This window comes from Lissotriton vulgaris, chromosome 10 (genome assembly GCF_964263255.1).
Source record: "Lissotriton vulgaris chromosome 10, aLisVul1.2, whole genome shotgun sequence".
Taxonomy (NCBI): Eukaryota; Metazoa; Chordata; class Amphibia; order Caudata; family Salamandridae; genus Lissotriton; species Lissotriton vulgaris.
Window position 1 is genome coordinate 523897256 of NC_141698.1, and position 15844 is coordinate 523913099.

Consider the following 15844-nt stretch of genomic DNA (forward strand, 5'->3'; position numbering starts at 1 on the left):
GTGGGCAGACCCACTTCTGGCTTGTTTGTAGTGGTAGGTGGAAGCAAAATGACGATGACAATTTATTGGTACAATAATTGAGCCCGCTGGTCAGGAGCCCTTTTATGTATGTATATGATGTATGAATTTCTCCAGAAACTAATCTGGTGAGACAGCTAAAGAAGTCTTGAAGATTGGCTCTAAAATGCTGCTTAGCTCACTAAGCTATCCGATTACGAGAAGGAAAAAAACTAACGTGCGAAGGTGGTTTTTTTTTTTAGTCCCAGTGCTTAGGGGTTTTAAATGAACTCCGTGGCAAACTAAGATAGCCACAATAGAAGGGAAAGCTAGGAATGAGCCCACCCTCTAACAATCCAATATAGAATCTGTGATTATCCATAAAGGAGATTACTATTGGGATGATTAAGTACATGGGCCATTTCCCTTATAAGATATTGCTGAATATGCAGTGATAAGCATTTGTCACTTTTTTTTAGCAGCATTGGTGAAATTTCCGGTCCATTTATATAGAGAGGAAAGTTTTCCGCGCAAAATAGACCATACTCCCAGATCACAATTTAAAGTGCTGGGATATTTTTAACTTAAAGCCTGAAGAAGGTGGTTGGACCTGCTGATACCACCGAAACGCATCGTTTCTTGGTCTCTGCTTTAATAATATTTGGATATATCATATGATATTTAAGATCTAATAAGAAAAGAATACAATGTTGAATGTATACATTGTTGAATGTATCAACACTGTTGGTTTTGGAGTCACACAGTTGACTTTCACTTTGTTTTATATTTTGCTCTGTATTTTGACAATTCTTTTGATGAAATTGTTTTTTTTAAATATCGGAGTGGATAAACCTTTTGAACTCATTTTTAACAACTGTACTGACTTTATGAATAAACATTCCTATACTGGACTTTTTTGCTGTTATACTCTCTAGGTGATTGATTTTGCTGGTGGCGAGTGACTAGTTTGGTATGGTATTGGTTTCCCAAAGGGAATTTATTAAGAATTTATTTTAGACCTACTGACAGTTATCCACCTGAAAAACCCTATCCTATTGAACTTTAAGGACTTGCACCTTCTGGAATCATTACCATTCAATGCAGCTTTTGCTTGAATTTCCATCTCCCAGATTGCGGCAACTCATTTAGAACTTTCTTCCATTTCCCTTTACTCTTTGGACCATCCCGTCTCTGCAAGTCTTATATTTATTATTATTTTGGAATGTAAACTAAGATACCTGCTGTACCATTCAAAGTGACTGTTTTTGTTTCTTTTCCTCAACTGCTCCTCTTCCATATGCCTTTTCCCTACGATTACATTCTTCTAAATTGGTCATACTATTTTTGTCTGCTTCTGTTTTTTGTAAACCACTTATTTTGTGGAATCTACTATACAAAAAGCGTTAAGTGTGAAAACCAACTTTTGGTTTCTGAAAGTACTTGATACTGTGTCAAACGGTTGTGCACTTGAAATGGTCTTCACATTCTCCTCTCCTTTTTTTTTTTAACGCACAATTTCAGAACAGTTAACATTTGGATCTCGCCATCTTGTAGCCTAACCCCAGTACCTTAAATCATGTGAGTGCCAGCAGAGGGCTTCTTTAAATTATGTAAACGATGCCATTTTAGTACGTACCTGGTGGGGTGCACCTATAGACTGTCGCTCTTGCAATGCCCTCTTCATTCTTTGTGCCCCACAAAATATGTAGTTTGGAGAGACCACTGGCTCTGGCCTGAGTGTATACCCGGTTGGTGTAGTGTTTTTCTGGTTTTGTATCCCTTTAAGAGACCACTTAAAATTTCTATCCCATGATATACGAACACATTTTTATGTCCGCTTCTTTAAAAATGCATTTTTTTTATAGTAATGCGTTCAAAAGCGAAATAATGTTTGGGTACATTTTATTTGTACTGTTAGGTTGAGCGGGTAGGTGGCTAGACCTGCTGAAACTGTATTGTGATTTGTTCAAGAGAGCTTTATCAGCCTTGTCCATCTTGTATTCAAATGGTATGGACGGTCAGGTTTGTGCAGCCACAGAAATCCTAATGACTTCTAAAACACCTTAGAGTCCTTCATGCTAAAGTCCATATCATGTATCTTTCAGAATGGGTGGAGTTTTGAGTCCTGCAGTCTAAAGCTGGTGTGTTAAAGCTAGTATGTTAACCTCTCAAACAGCGTCACTGCAGTCATTCTGGCAGTCTCTTTAATGTGAACCTGTAGTCCACTTAACTGTGCCTAATTGTACTGTGGTCATTGAAAGATTCTTGGGAGGCGTGTTCCAGCACGTGTGGCCTTTTCTTTGACCATCTCTTTACAGTTAGCACCTAACTTGAGGCTTGGGCACCTTCAGTTTTCTTGTTTCCTGACTTCATTAGTTTCAAGATACAAATTGGTGCTTTCCATGGCTCCAAGTAATACAATGTCCTTTAAAATCATTTGTACCAAATGAAAAAGTTCCTAGCTATTGTAACAAAGTTTCAATTCTATTAAGGACTGAGGCGAAGATTATGCTATCCTTTCTCCACTTTATTGATAGCAGCCGTTTTAAAGTAGATACAAAAACTATAATTCCCCTGAAACCGTGGGAATATTACAACAGAACATCATAGTCCGACAGGTAGACTGTCCCAGCTCCACCAATCGGGGGAGCCCAGTCGGTTCATAGTACTTTATCCCTGGTCATTCCTACTCTTTCGTTGCGCGAGATCAGCCTTCTTCAACCCCCTTTTGTCTTTATTTGTGTCCAAACCTGAAACCAGATAACCTAGTTTGAGACAATACTGGCCAACTATTAGCCCTGAAAGAGAAGCTGGCTTACAGACTCATCTCAGAGGCTACACTTGCAAACAGATAAAGCTAGTGTCAATCTGATTAGAACTTAAGTTACTTACTCCACAACAAGGGTGGGAAGAATAAATGTCAATTTTTGTACCTTGAGAGGGATATCCTCTCCTCAGTCCTTAATAGAATTGAATCTTTCCGTTACGATAGCTAGGACATTTTTAATTCTGTGTCTGGACAGGAGGCGAGGATTATGTTAGTTTAAAGCACCACCAATTGGGCCATCTGTAGAACTTGTTCGAAGTAAAACAGTTTGAATGTATAGTCCAGGACCATTCCGCAGCGTTGAGTAGGTCTTCCTGACTGGCCCCCAGGGTAAATGCCTTGGAAGCCATCCACCCCCCTAGTAAGGTGGGCTCTGAAGATCTATCCCAGCTTGTTGCATTGCCCACCTTACCCAGCGGGCAATCGTGGGTGAGGAAAACCACGCTGTGGTTTTTGCAGAGCAATAAGTTCTGACATTTCCTCATAAGCTTTAAGGCAAGACACCACACACAACTTTGGGGTGTCTGGGAAGGTCGAGTACAAAATACTCAGTCCAACATTTTATTCTTCTGTGAATTGTGACAGTAACTTCTGAGGGAGAAAAGATCCTACCAGACGCCCAGAGCTCTTGACATCAGATACCAGTCTACAGGAGATCAGGCAAAGTAGCATGGCTAATTTAGCAGACAGTCCTTTCCTGGAAAGTAACCGGTTTGGTTGCCCGGAGAGAGATTTTTAGCAGCTGGTTCACATCCCAGAGTGCAGAGTAACTGGATTCCGGAGCGGGGAGAGAGTATCCCCCACATGAGGCGGCAAACAAAAGGGTGTTCTCACACCGTGGAGTTTACTGTCAAGTGACCTGCATAGATGGCGAACCAAAAGGTATTGATAGTCCTGTAAGCCAAAAACTTTCATCAGCAAGAGATGCCCAAAAATTCAGTATGTGTATCTAGTGCCACGGGATCAAGGGCCTGTCGCATACAGTGACAATCTCCTCCAGGTCGAACTATACCGCTTGACTGTATTGTCCACCTAGGCCTTGAACCTCTCAGCTGTACCAGACAGGCCTGGGACCGACCATTATCCCCACTAATCTGCTACGCCATAAGGGGTAGAGACCCTTGCACTATGAGCGGTGAGGGTGCTTTACTGGATTAAGGAGTGGTGCTGGAAATCGGGGGGGGGGGGGGGGGGGGGGGGAGGAGAGAGTCATTGGAGAAACCCAAGAAAGTTCCAGAACTGGAAACCAGGGTTGCGATCTCAAATCGGTGTGGTCATTACCCTGCTTGCTCCCTGCTGCTGAACCTGGGCCAGCGAATGGGGGAAGACATAGCCCTATTTCCCCCTGCCAATCCTGAAGGAACATATCAGTCTTCTGCGGCAGTGGATCCGGTTCAAACTGAAAAACCTGGGTGGCAGTTGATCCAGCAGAGGCAAAAAAGTCCACTGAAAAGTGGCCCCTGCAGTTTAAGTTCCTGAACACTTCCAAATTGGAGTTTCCGCAGACTCACACTGTGGAAATGGCGTGACTGATAATCCGCTGCCTGATTGTCCTGGCTGGGTAGGTACTCCGCTGTGACAGATCTGGCAGTCCAGGCAATATTGCTAGAAGTTTGCGGCTAGATTCTTAGAGGGCCTTTGATCGCGTGCCCCCAATATTGTTTATGTATCTGACCGCTGATACATTGTCCATCTTGAGGAGTACGCAGAACTGGATGGAGTCATTGGTCCAACATTGGATCGCAAAGGGGTCTGCAAGGAGTTCCATGCAATTTATATGTAAACGTTGCTCTTGTGGATACCATACACCTCCGGCGGTCAACACACCACACCTCTCGCCCCAGCCAACCCTGCAGACATCTGATTCGATTTAAATATCTGGCGCTGAACCAAAAATCGCTCTCCCATTCCAAGCTTTCATGTTGGCGAACCACCAAGCGGGCTCCGCTCTGGCCTGTCAGTGAGACCTGCTGTGAATACGAAAGGTGAAGGTGCGCGGCTTTCAAGCTTTGAAGGGCCCAGTAGTGCAAAGGCCCTGGAAAGACAGCTTGGATCAAAGAGGACCGGAGTCCCACTATGCAGGTGACCAGTCTGAGAGATGCGCGGTTTCGTGAGCGCCTGACTAATCTCAAGGTGGATCTTTGTCACCTTCCTGGAGGGGAACTGAGACAACATTTGACGGAGGCAATCGAGAAACCCAGAAAAATCACCTTCTGGGAAGGACCAATGTGGATTTGGCTTTGTTGATCACGAATCCCAATCCCTGCAAGAGATTGACCGCAGTCTGAAGCTGCTGTGAGTGCTCTAGGACACTGAGCCATCAACAGGATTTCGAGATGCACGATGAGCCTGCTGCCCAGCTCCGAAGGCGTTCCACCCACTGCCTGAAGGCCTTGTGGTGCACCACAGGCCGATGATAGGCAGCGTGGTGAACTTGTAGGTCTTGTCCCCCCAAAAGAATTGTAGGAACGTCCGTGGCTGGAAAGATGGGAATCGAGAGGTAGGTGCCATTGAGTTCCAGGTGTGCCATCCAATCTTGTGGTCGTAGTAAGTCCCGGAGGTGGTGGAGTCACTCCATCTTGAAGTGACGATAGACAAGGTACATGTTGAACTGGCGGAGGTGGATTACTGGGCACTGCCTACCATCTGCTCTGTCCACCAGGAAGAAGTTGCTGATCAAAGCTGTGGGGTAGGGTCAGGGCGATCGCTCCTTTGGCTAGGAGAAACTGCACCTCCTGATCAACCAGGGTGGCGTTAGCCGCAGAAAAGGTGATAGGCCGCGGTTGAACAGGCTGGTAGGGTTTCCCATAGAACTCTATCTGGAATCCCTGTATAGTCTGGAGAACCCAGGCATCCCCCGTGATTGAAGTCTGGGCTTGGTAAAAATTCGCCAGGCGACTGCTATCCTTAGAAGGGAAGAAGGTAGGAAACTCACAGGAATAGTTTGAGGCGCCACCGCCCCGGCCACCTCTGTGCTTGCTACGTCTTCCTCTAGTATGGTTGAAGTTTACAAATCTGGCTTGGTCTTCATACTGGCCTTGGTGGAAGCCTTGTGTGGGAGTGTATTTGTTAGGGTAACTGGGCGAGCGGCCCCTTCCTGGGCTGGCCCCCCAGGAAATCCCTGGAATGAAACACCTTTTTGATAAGGACTGCACCTTGTCCAGTGAAAGTTAAGGTGTTGACTCCCTTGCCCAACTCTTTATTAAAGGGATCTCCGAAGAGACCACCATGTGCTACTGGGCCTGCCTCTGAGTCTGCTAGGTCCCGGAGCTTGGGGTCTACTTTGATAAGCAAGAATCTGCGTCTCCCAATAGACAGGTCGCAGTTGGCGTTCCCGCGGAAAAACCCGGCATGTTGCGCTCAAGAGTACAAAGTGTCTGGGGAAATGATGGATCCGGAGGACTGTGCCTCCTCTGCCGTGTCCAAGATCTTCATGAGGGGCCCTAGGGTGTCCAACAACTTGTTCTGGCACGCCCGCCAGGACCAGTCTATCTTGAGGATGGTAGCCATGCGCGGCACCGGGGGAGGGGGGGGGGGGGGGTGAGACTGTAGCCTTTGAGACAGCCCTTTGGATTGATGCGTCTACATCATCATAGAATGTCATTTCACTGCAGTGCGGTAAAGGGGTCTACCTCCCCCAAATTCTCACTATAGTGCTCCATGGGACAGTGCGCCTGCAAACTAGGGGGGGTGTAAACCCAGTTAGGTAAGGACCGTCCTTATGAAGAGGACCGGTAGTCCCACAGCAGGCTTTGCTGAGTAGTGACGAGTTATGGGGCAGGTTATGCCCAATGTGGGTGGCTGGGTGTCAGCCAAGGCTTCAGCGCGGTCCAAGCATGCTTATGGGGGCTCATGCCTGGGACCCTGCAGCTCTGGTGGTTATGATGGGCAATGTGTGTATGGGGTGGGTCCCGCAGGGGTAGACCTGCACCTACAGACTCCAGTGTTGGGAGCGTTAAAGGCCTAATTACGGTCCCAAGGGCGTAACATGTGGAATATGCTAATGCAATACTACAGTTCCACTTTATATGTGGGCATTCTCTCCAGCTCAAAGGCTTCTCAGTGGTGCTGCAGCTCTGATTCCTGTCTAGAGCGGAATTCGGAGCGCAGGACTATACCGCCGAGCCTTCACAAGGAAACGCGGCCGTGAAGGAGCGGATATCGCTCCCATGACCGGACACAGGGTCGACCAGAGTAGCGGGCGCCCCGTGACTAAAACCTGAACATAGGGTGGAAAAAGACTTCAAAACCTGAATCTAGGGGAAAAAAATTCAAAACATTCAAATACTGATACGAGGAGCGCAATGGATTAACAACCTAAACATGCGTGCTAGAATCAGGCTTAGTCTAACGGTTTGTTCACAATGACGATCTGAAAGGCATACTAACAATAAGGGCCACAACCAACTCTAGAAAGAATAAAATGAGGGCTCACTTTTCTTTGGCTGCGAGTAGCGAAGAATGTGGAGGAATGGCCAGGGATAAATGACTATGAACTGTCTGGGTTCCCCTAATTGGTGAAGCAGGGACATGTCAGACTGTTTAGTTGTAATATTCCCATGGTTTCATGGGAATGATAGCCATTTTAAAGGCAATACATTTTTTTTAAACTATCAAGGTGGAGAAAGAATAGCATAATCTTCGCCTCCGGTCCTGACATAGAATTGCCACTTAATGGGGCATAGACAGTAGTGAACCATTTGATTCCAGTTTGACTTGAAGAACTTTAAATGTTTAGTCATGCTCACAACCTCTGCAATGCTTATATGAAGATTCCTTTCCACCATGCCTCATTTTTGCTTCTCTACCGGGCTGTTTAACTCTTCCTCTAAAGAGTTGGAGTGAACTTTCTGGGTAGAGAAGTGTACAGCTAAGGAACAGGTATAAGTAAACCAACGATATAATGGTTGGATTCTTCCAGATGTAATGGTGAGTATTTCGTATTTTTTTTTTTACTGAATTCTTATTATGAAACTTTAGCATGAAACAATGTAAAATTGTGGTCAGCAGATGTAGTTTTAATTCACTAAATGTCCAGTCATTGTGAAAAAAACTGACATCCGTGCTTGCTTTAAACCACTACAATTCTAGAACCTATAGTACTATAGAAGTTCGTTTTTTAATTGGTTTTAATGTATTTCTGATTCTATTAAGCAGCCGACCTCTTAAGTATTTACTTTATTCTATGGGACAGTGTTATTCTCTGAACGCTCATTTATTGTGAACAGTCAGTCTGTGTACTAATTCGCGTATGAAGTTTTATAATGTACTGATCGCTCTACTGTGGAGTTAAAGCATCATTTTGTTTATAATTTAGATCAGTTTATTGAATCATATCAGCCAGTTAAGCTTCTTGTTGCCAAAAAGTTAACATTTAGCAACAAGTGCAGCTTTTCAGCAGCTGAGATGGGACATTTCTTGTATTTGTCTTAAGTATACCTCTGTTTGGTCCTAATTAGCAGCGTGTTTAAATCTGCCTCTCTGTATTTGGTGCCAAGAACAGTCAATTCAGATCTTTGGTTGCCTGGTTTCCTGCGTGGCTGAACCAGTTTCTTATATTGCATCTTGTTTTGTGTCCAAATAATCTAGAACTCCCAATGTTTTTTGCTTTTTGCCTAGGCATGCATTGCTTCAGTTAAGTTGTCGGTAGATCTGTACTTTGGTTGTAGAATGATTAGCTTATTGGGTGATAATTGACAGTACACAGATTTATACTGGTTAGGGGTTCAGATATATTTAGAAAGCACCAGCATGAAACCCACCTGTCATGTTTTTAGGTGATTTTACAATTTTTGTTGGTAAGTGTATGAACATATTTGGTTGGATGTGGTAGGTGTCTTGTGGGGTTAAAGTTTTCTGAGAGAGCTGGCGTTTAATTACCTTGACCTCTACAAGATTTTTCTTTGTTCTCCTTGTGTGTTAAAACTTTGTTGGAGCCTTTTTTTTAAAAAGAAAAGGCTTTCCATTTATTCCTTTATCTGATTATTTATTTGCTAGTATTTTGATTAGTCATCTATTACTTTAGGTAAATGGCGCCTAAGATCTTCAGTGAATATAGCTAGCCACTATACAGACTTCGGAACCTCATTTAATTTCTTAGCCTAAGATGCACACCACAATATAATTTTATATTTTTGCTAGGTTATTTCATATTAATTATAAAAATGAACTATATTCATAACGTTAAAGGTTTTTTGATTAAAGAGTCTCCAGTCGCCAGGGGGACGTCCTCGTGGTCTTGGGTCTTGGCGGGTGCAAAGTGGGCTAGATTCGCGGTTCCTGGCTGGCACCAGGGGTATTGCTGTTGGAGCAGAACCACTGCTCCTGGGAGTCCCAGTCTTTTGGAAGGTTCAAGGCAGGCAGAGCAGGTGCAGGTTGAAGGAACAGGCCTGTAGAGTTCTGGGGCCAAGTCAGTGGGCATCCTCCTTTTGTTAGCAGCTGCAAGGTAGGTCTTTGTGTTTCTTGGTCTTGTTGTGGCAAATCGGGATCTGATGAAGGAAGGTTCAGGGTGCCCCAAAATACTAAATTTAGGGGTGTTACAGGAAGGGCAAGGGCAGGGACCAATGGGTCCCTGTCCTGGGTACGGTGCACCCCCTAGCCTGCTTCTCTCCTGTGGGAGGGGGACAAGAGCCTAGCTGGGATTGGGCAGTGCTCTGCATATTCAAGATGGCCGGAGCCCTGAGTCATGCTTCACCTCGCCTCTCCCACCTGAGGGGTGGGGTTGGCATAGGCTGGCACACCCCCTTTCCTCACTTAGGGTTTCCTGCCAGTCTTCCCGCCTGAGTGGGGATCAGAACCGGCAGGGGCCAGTTGCTGAGTACAGCAGATCTTCTGGAGAAGCTCACAAGGGCGGACTGCCTTTGAAGCTTCCCCTGCCCATCCTGGGGGAGGAGGCTTGGCACCTCCTCCCAGGATGTGCATTGTTGCGTGTCCAGGATAGCGAGGGCTCTCCACCCAGGGGTCCAGCAACATGTCTGCTGTGTGGCAGCCGAGGCAGCCCCTCCAGACAAGACTTGGATTGTAGGTTAGTTTTCAGGGGGATTCTCTAAGATGCCCTCTGTAGTGCATTTTACATTAAATCCCACTCTGGCATCAGTGTGGGTTTAATGTGCTGAGAAGTTTGATATCAAACGTGTCAGTCTTCAGTGTAGCCATTATGATGCTGTGGAGTTGGTAATTACAACCTCCCAGCACCATATACTCTTGATGGCATCACTGCACTTACAGCGCCCAGGAATGGTCCTGGGTACTGTAGGGGCACAGGGCTCATGCACCTGTGCCCACACCACTGGCATAGGGCACCCAGCTAGAGGAGTGACTGTATGCCAGGGATGTGTGCCATGTCGACTTTGTTTGGTTCTGTACTTAGACACACTGCCTTCAAAGGCAGTGTGGGTGTCAGGGCACAGGGCCCCTAAGGGTGGCATAAGTGCTGCAGCCCTTGGGGGTCTTATCTGGTCACAATTCCCTGGGTACTTAGGGTACCATTTACTAGGGGCTGACAGGTGGCCAGAGATGCCAATTGGGTTTTAGTTTCAACAGTTTTCAGGGAAGGAACACAGGCCCTGGGCACCTGGTTGGCAGGAGCCCAGGGCAGTGCCCAGTCAAAGCACATCAGCAGTTCAGCAAGAAGTGGGGGCATACCAATGCAAGAAAGATGGCACTTTCTCACTTATTCAATGAACTCTCCAAGAAGCCAGAGATATTGGGCTCCCTGCTATAAAGCTCTGCTCGCTAACTGTACCAGAACTGCACTAGGCATGATCTTAATTTCTTGCTGGCGAGTGAATCGTGATGCTTTTCAGCCCAGAATTGTCTCAATCACATTATTATGCTAATCTTAAGTGTTTAAAAGGGTACTAAAAAGACTATTACAAACTGCTGTTTATGGGGAAACCTGTTTATTGGAGCGTTTTGCCACTTCCTGAGAGCTGGGGGGGCAGGTGGGGGGGGGGGGGGGAGGGGGCGGGTGTAAGTGTAAATTCTATGGAAGAGGCTTTATTTAAATGCTTGGACACATTCTCACTGTTTTCTCTCCCTCTTGCAGAAAGTGTGGATGCCCATCAACGAAGTTTTGATCTAGGAATCCAAATTGGATATCAGCGACGTAATAAGGATGTGTTAGCCTGGGTAAAAAAGCGCAGAAGAACTATTCGTAGAGAGGATTTGATCAGCTTTCTTTGTGGAAAAGTTCCTCCTCCACGTAACTCTAGAGCACCCCCAAGACTGACTGTTGTAGCCCCTAGTCGGGCAACTTCGACAGAAACTAGTTCCTCTGTAGAGACTGATTTGCAGCCCTTCCGGGAAGCCATAGCGCTCCACGGTAACAGTCACTTTATTCTATTCACTTTTTTTTTCTTCTTAATGCTGTGCTTTTGTTGGGTTTTCTTAACAAACGTGAGATTAAAGATGCATGTAGTAGTGTAATTAAGTAGCTTTACTAATTCACATTTTACTTGTAAGCATTTTTTAATGTGATTCACGATGCTCTATGCTAGCAATTCTCCTAATAGCTTTAGGTTTAGTTGCCTTGCATGATGCATGGGCATGTGATGGGGCATGTTTTGCCTTCACTTCAAACTGATCAGGCATATGTTAACCTCTGTTGGCACCAAACAAGTGATTTATTTAATTGTTATGCAGAACCATTTCTCCTTGTAACATGAGATTGTCAGTGCATTGTGAAGTACAATTTTAAAAGTGATAGTTTTTAAAGATGAATTTAGAAGCACATTCTTCCCAACACCCTGACAAATACGCTGATAGTGAACTAAGAGGCACATCAGTTATGTGCACCCTCTGGATGGCCTGGGTTCTTAGTCCACATGACAACACTATAATTTGTTAAATATAACGAAGGTGAATGTTTTGTATAGCACATATCCTGAAGTCTTGTATTTCGAGGTTCTCTGATATGTAATAAAGAAGAAAAAGGAGGGAAAGTGAAATTAACAATTTCCTAGGATCAATTAGTTTGGTATAGTGGGGAAGCCATGGTTAAACCCAGGTTTTCGGGTTTCACCATGTGCAGTGTAGCCACTAGATTAGATATCTGTTGCTTCCACTATTCCCAACATACCCCTCCCCCACCATCCCCTGTCCGACTATCACCTTGCTGACATCAATGTGGCTCTCACATCAGTCCAAACATTTTGGCCCCTGGGACAAATGTTGGGTACTCTTGCTTTAAGACCTACTTATAGTTGGTAACACATCAGACTTTAGTGTATCCGGTTGTGCATGGACTTGACTCCTCCCCATTTTAAGCAAACTTCCTTGCCCGTCTTACATCCTCTCCAACCATTTCTCCCCCCTATAAAATTTTGTTTTCTAGGTTAACACCTGAGCACATTACTCACAAATTGATTTAAAATGTAGATTTGAAAACTTCACTGATAAAGTACATGAAAATAGGGGAAGTTAATTGTCTTGTAAAGCGTTGATTTACTTGGTTTACCTTCATGACTGCAGTGTTTAGGAACTATTTTTAAACTACCTTTTCACTATTCTGGTTGGAATTAGGCAGTAATTGTGTTTGTAGATCTATTACTCTGACTAGAGTAGGTAGTATGACATGAGTTTTTTGTGGAAGCTGCTGTGCGGTCAAAACAGATCTTTACTCCTTTGAGCTCACACCTGAAATTCTCCTTTTTGAGAGGTGAAAGCGTAGGTTTTTCGTTCTCGCCAATGGAGTGGTGATGGGGGAGGCAGAGGAAGTCAACCCACTCCTGGTACGACTTAAGGCAACAATAGTCCCCACATCCTGCTCCAGAGATGAAAACGGGCAGTGGCTAGGTCAGTATGTCTGGCTTGCTGCGTTATTTACTAGGCATACTCCTTGTCGCTTCTAATGTTTCAGTAGCAGAGTTCCTGCAGGACAACAACCACTTCCAGACGGCCAGATCACAGCACAGTTGCAGGCCTTTGTTAATATGCAGGGAAACGGAGCCAGCGGACTGCCATCAACATCAAAACTTGATTTTGTGTTGTCCTACTTTGATGCACAAGTTTTATTTTGTCCCCCCTTACTTTATTATGGTTTTAATACTTAGTCGTTAGAGTACGATGATGCAGAATAATAAAAAAAACAGATTAGTATTAAGGTATTTTTCAGCATCATGAAAATAGAGTGAACAATATTGAATGGGTGGTCTTTGGTTGCCCCCCTCGAATTTATAACTGCATTTCAGTGGAGCAGGAAGGATGCTAGACGCAGTAAGACTAAAATTGAGTGACTCTAGATTCTTGCAGTTTTGGAAGTTAATTATCAGGTGTTCATTTTGCTTGGCTTCTCACGCGGGTTCAAACGGCTAGTGGCATTATATCATGCAAAGCCAGCTCAGCGTAACTGAAGATATGGTCGATCCATTGGACCAGGTAACTTAAGAACTTTCAGTGAGGCTGCTGCAGTCTCAATCTGCCACCCATTTTTTATTTGTTTCCTTTGTTGCCGCGGACTTCGGCAGCACATGATCTGCAGGGCTAAGGCTTAGCTCTCTATGATCATGGCAACTTTGGTATTAATTAAGGTCTGTGCTATGTAGACCGTACGCTGTTGGGAGTTTGTGCCACATGTTTCATTGAGGGAGAGGGGGAGGTGTGTAACATCTCAGTTTGGGGTTTTCTACCTGGGCTCTCCCTGCTTGTTGGCGCTGGGACACTCTTGAGTGTAGCAGTGCGCGCCAAGTTCTTATTTATTCAGTGCTTCATCTTGTCGGAGTTGAGCTTCAGGCTGTTAGTTTGCATCCAGTCTGCTACAATAGTCATGCAGTTAGTGAATTTGGCTCTGGTGGTTCTTATGTTGTCTATTTAGAGAGGATGAGTTGGGTGTCGTTGGCAAAGGTCATGACGGTGATGTTGATGAGCGATGTTGTGTATCTTAAAAAGAAGACACCCCATATTAGTTTCTTAGTCTCTGAAGGGTGGCTGCCTGACCCCGTGGGCCCTTCCTGTGAAGAAAGCACCTACCCATTTTAGGGCATATCCTTGTATGCCAGTCTCGTGGAGTCTTCTGATGAGGGTGTTGGAGACTGCTAAAATACTTAAAGCGGTCAAGCAGGGTGTGTGTATGAATTTCTCAAATTGTGGTTAACTCTTTACCTTTTTACGTGGTTTTGGATTGTTACCGAAGGGATCATTCTTTGAATTGTTTCTCTACTACAGTATGATAGAAAGGAGGTGAAAACTAGATCCTCATGCGGAAGATGTTCACAACTTTTGGGGGTGGTGTGGGATAATGCTGTTCCAATCAGATTATTTGGAGAGTGCACTAATCACCTGTGAGGGTCTCAAGGCGCTGAGCTGGGGTTGGGATGCAGCTACTGCTCGAACAGCCAGGTCTTGACGTCTCCTGAAGGTCAGCATTTCCTGGGTCTGTTGCAGCTGTGTGGGGAGGGTGTTCCACGTCTTGGTCTCGAGGTAAGAGCACCATCAGCTGACGGTGGAGGTCCTGTGGAGGCGTGGGACTGCAACAAGGGCGAGGTCAGCGGAGCGCAGCTGGCGATTCGGTGTGTAGGTGAGACGCTTGTTGAGGTATGCTGGTCCGGTGTTGTGTAGTGCTTTGTGGGTAAGGAGCTTGAAGGTGATTTTATTATTTTTTTTTTTTTTTTTTTCCCTTGACTGGGAGTCAATGCAGGTCCTTGAGGTGGGCAGTGATGTGGGTGTGGTGGGTTATGTTGAGGATGAGGCGTTCTGTATGCATTAGTTTCTTCTGGAGTTTGGCTGTGGTTCCTTCATAGAGGGCATCGCCGTAGTCCAGCCTGCTGCTGACTAGGGCCTGTGTGACCGTCCTGGTTTCGATGGGGATCCATCTGTAGATTTTGCAGAGTATGTAAAAAATGTTAAAGCAGGAGTAGGAGACGGCGTTTACTTGCAGGGTAATTGAGAGCGATCAGTCCAGGATGATTCCCAGGTTGTGTGGGTGTGGTTGGCCACCAGGAGTCGTCCCAGACTGAGGGGGTGGATCCATGGATGAGGACTTCTGTCTTGTCATAGTTAAGTTTCATTCGGCTGGTCTGCATCCAGTTGGCGACTGCCTTCATTCCTTCGTGGAGGTTGGTTTTGGCGGTGGCAAGATTTTTGGTGAATGAGGGGGAATCGGTTGAGTGTCGTCTGCTTAGGCGACTATGTTGAGGTTGTGTGAGCGGATGATGTTAGCAAGTGGAGCCATGTAGATGTTGAAGAGGGTAGGGCTGAGGGATGATCCTTGAGGTACGCTGCAGATTTTGGTGGCTTTGCAACCAAGGCAGGAGGCGGACCCTGTGGTTTCTGTTGGTGAGGAAGGAGGTGATCCAGTCCAGGGTTTTGTTGAGTCCTGTGTCGTGTTGGCGTGTGCATAGGGTGTGGTGGCAGACAGTGTTGGAGGCAGAGGTCTAGGAGGATGAAGGCTGCAGTTTCGCTGTTGACCAGTTTCCTGATGTCTGTCAGCAATGAGGGCGGTTTCGGTGCTGTTGTTGCTGCGGAACCCGGGTTGGAACTGGTCCAGGATGTTCTCCTCTAGGAAATTGGTCAATTGCTGGTTGACTTATCTTTTCGATGACTTTCGCCAGGAACGGGAGGTGGGAGATGGGCCAGAAGTTCTTGAGGTCCTTTGGTGGCGGTCTCGAAGGAGCTGTTGATGATATTCCGAAGCTGGGGGGGCGATTATGCGGTATGCTTTGTTGAAGATGTGGTGAGTGCAAGGGTCTGTTGGTGGGCTGGAGTGGATGGTGTTCATGGTCTTGATGGTGTCGTTTTTGACGACTGTCTAGGAGAGCAGGTGGTTGGTGAGGCAGGGGGCAGCGGTTCAGTGTAGGCAGGTGTTGGGAGGGTCTGGAGAGCTCCTTCACGATGTTGAAGAGCTCTTTGCTTTTGTGTGCATTGTCTATGCTTTCCTTGAAGGAGGTCCTTTTGGTGGCTCGGATGAGTTGGTGGTGTTTGCGGATGGCGTTCTTAAGGGCTGTGGTTTTCCGGTGTCTCTTCGTGGTGCCACCTTTTCTCAAGTCCCCCCGCAGGTCTGCTTGGTTTCCTGGAGGTCTGTGG

At 45.8% G+C, this 15844-nt stretch overlaps 1 protein-coding gene across 1 annotated transcript in view; it reads left to right on the forward strand.

Annotated features, from left to right (window-relative positions):
- The window catches only part of LOC147685479 (HUWE1-associated protein modifying stress responses), a 57760-nt gene that overhangs the window by 16636 nt on the left and 25280 nt on the right, over nt 1-15844 (forward strand). The window contains exon 3 of the mRNA XM_086941367.1: nt 10872-11147. Coding sequence (XP_086797493.1) covers nt 10872-11147 — 276 coding nt within the window. The remainder of the gene's footprint in view (nt 1-10871; nt 11148-15844) is intronic.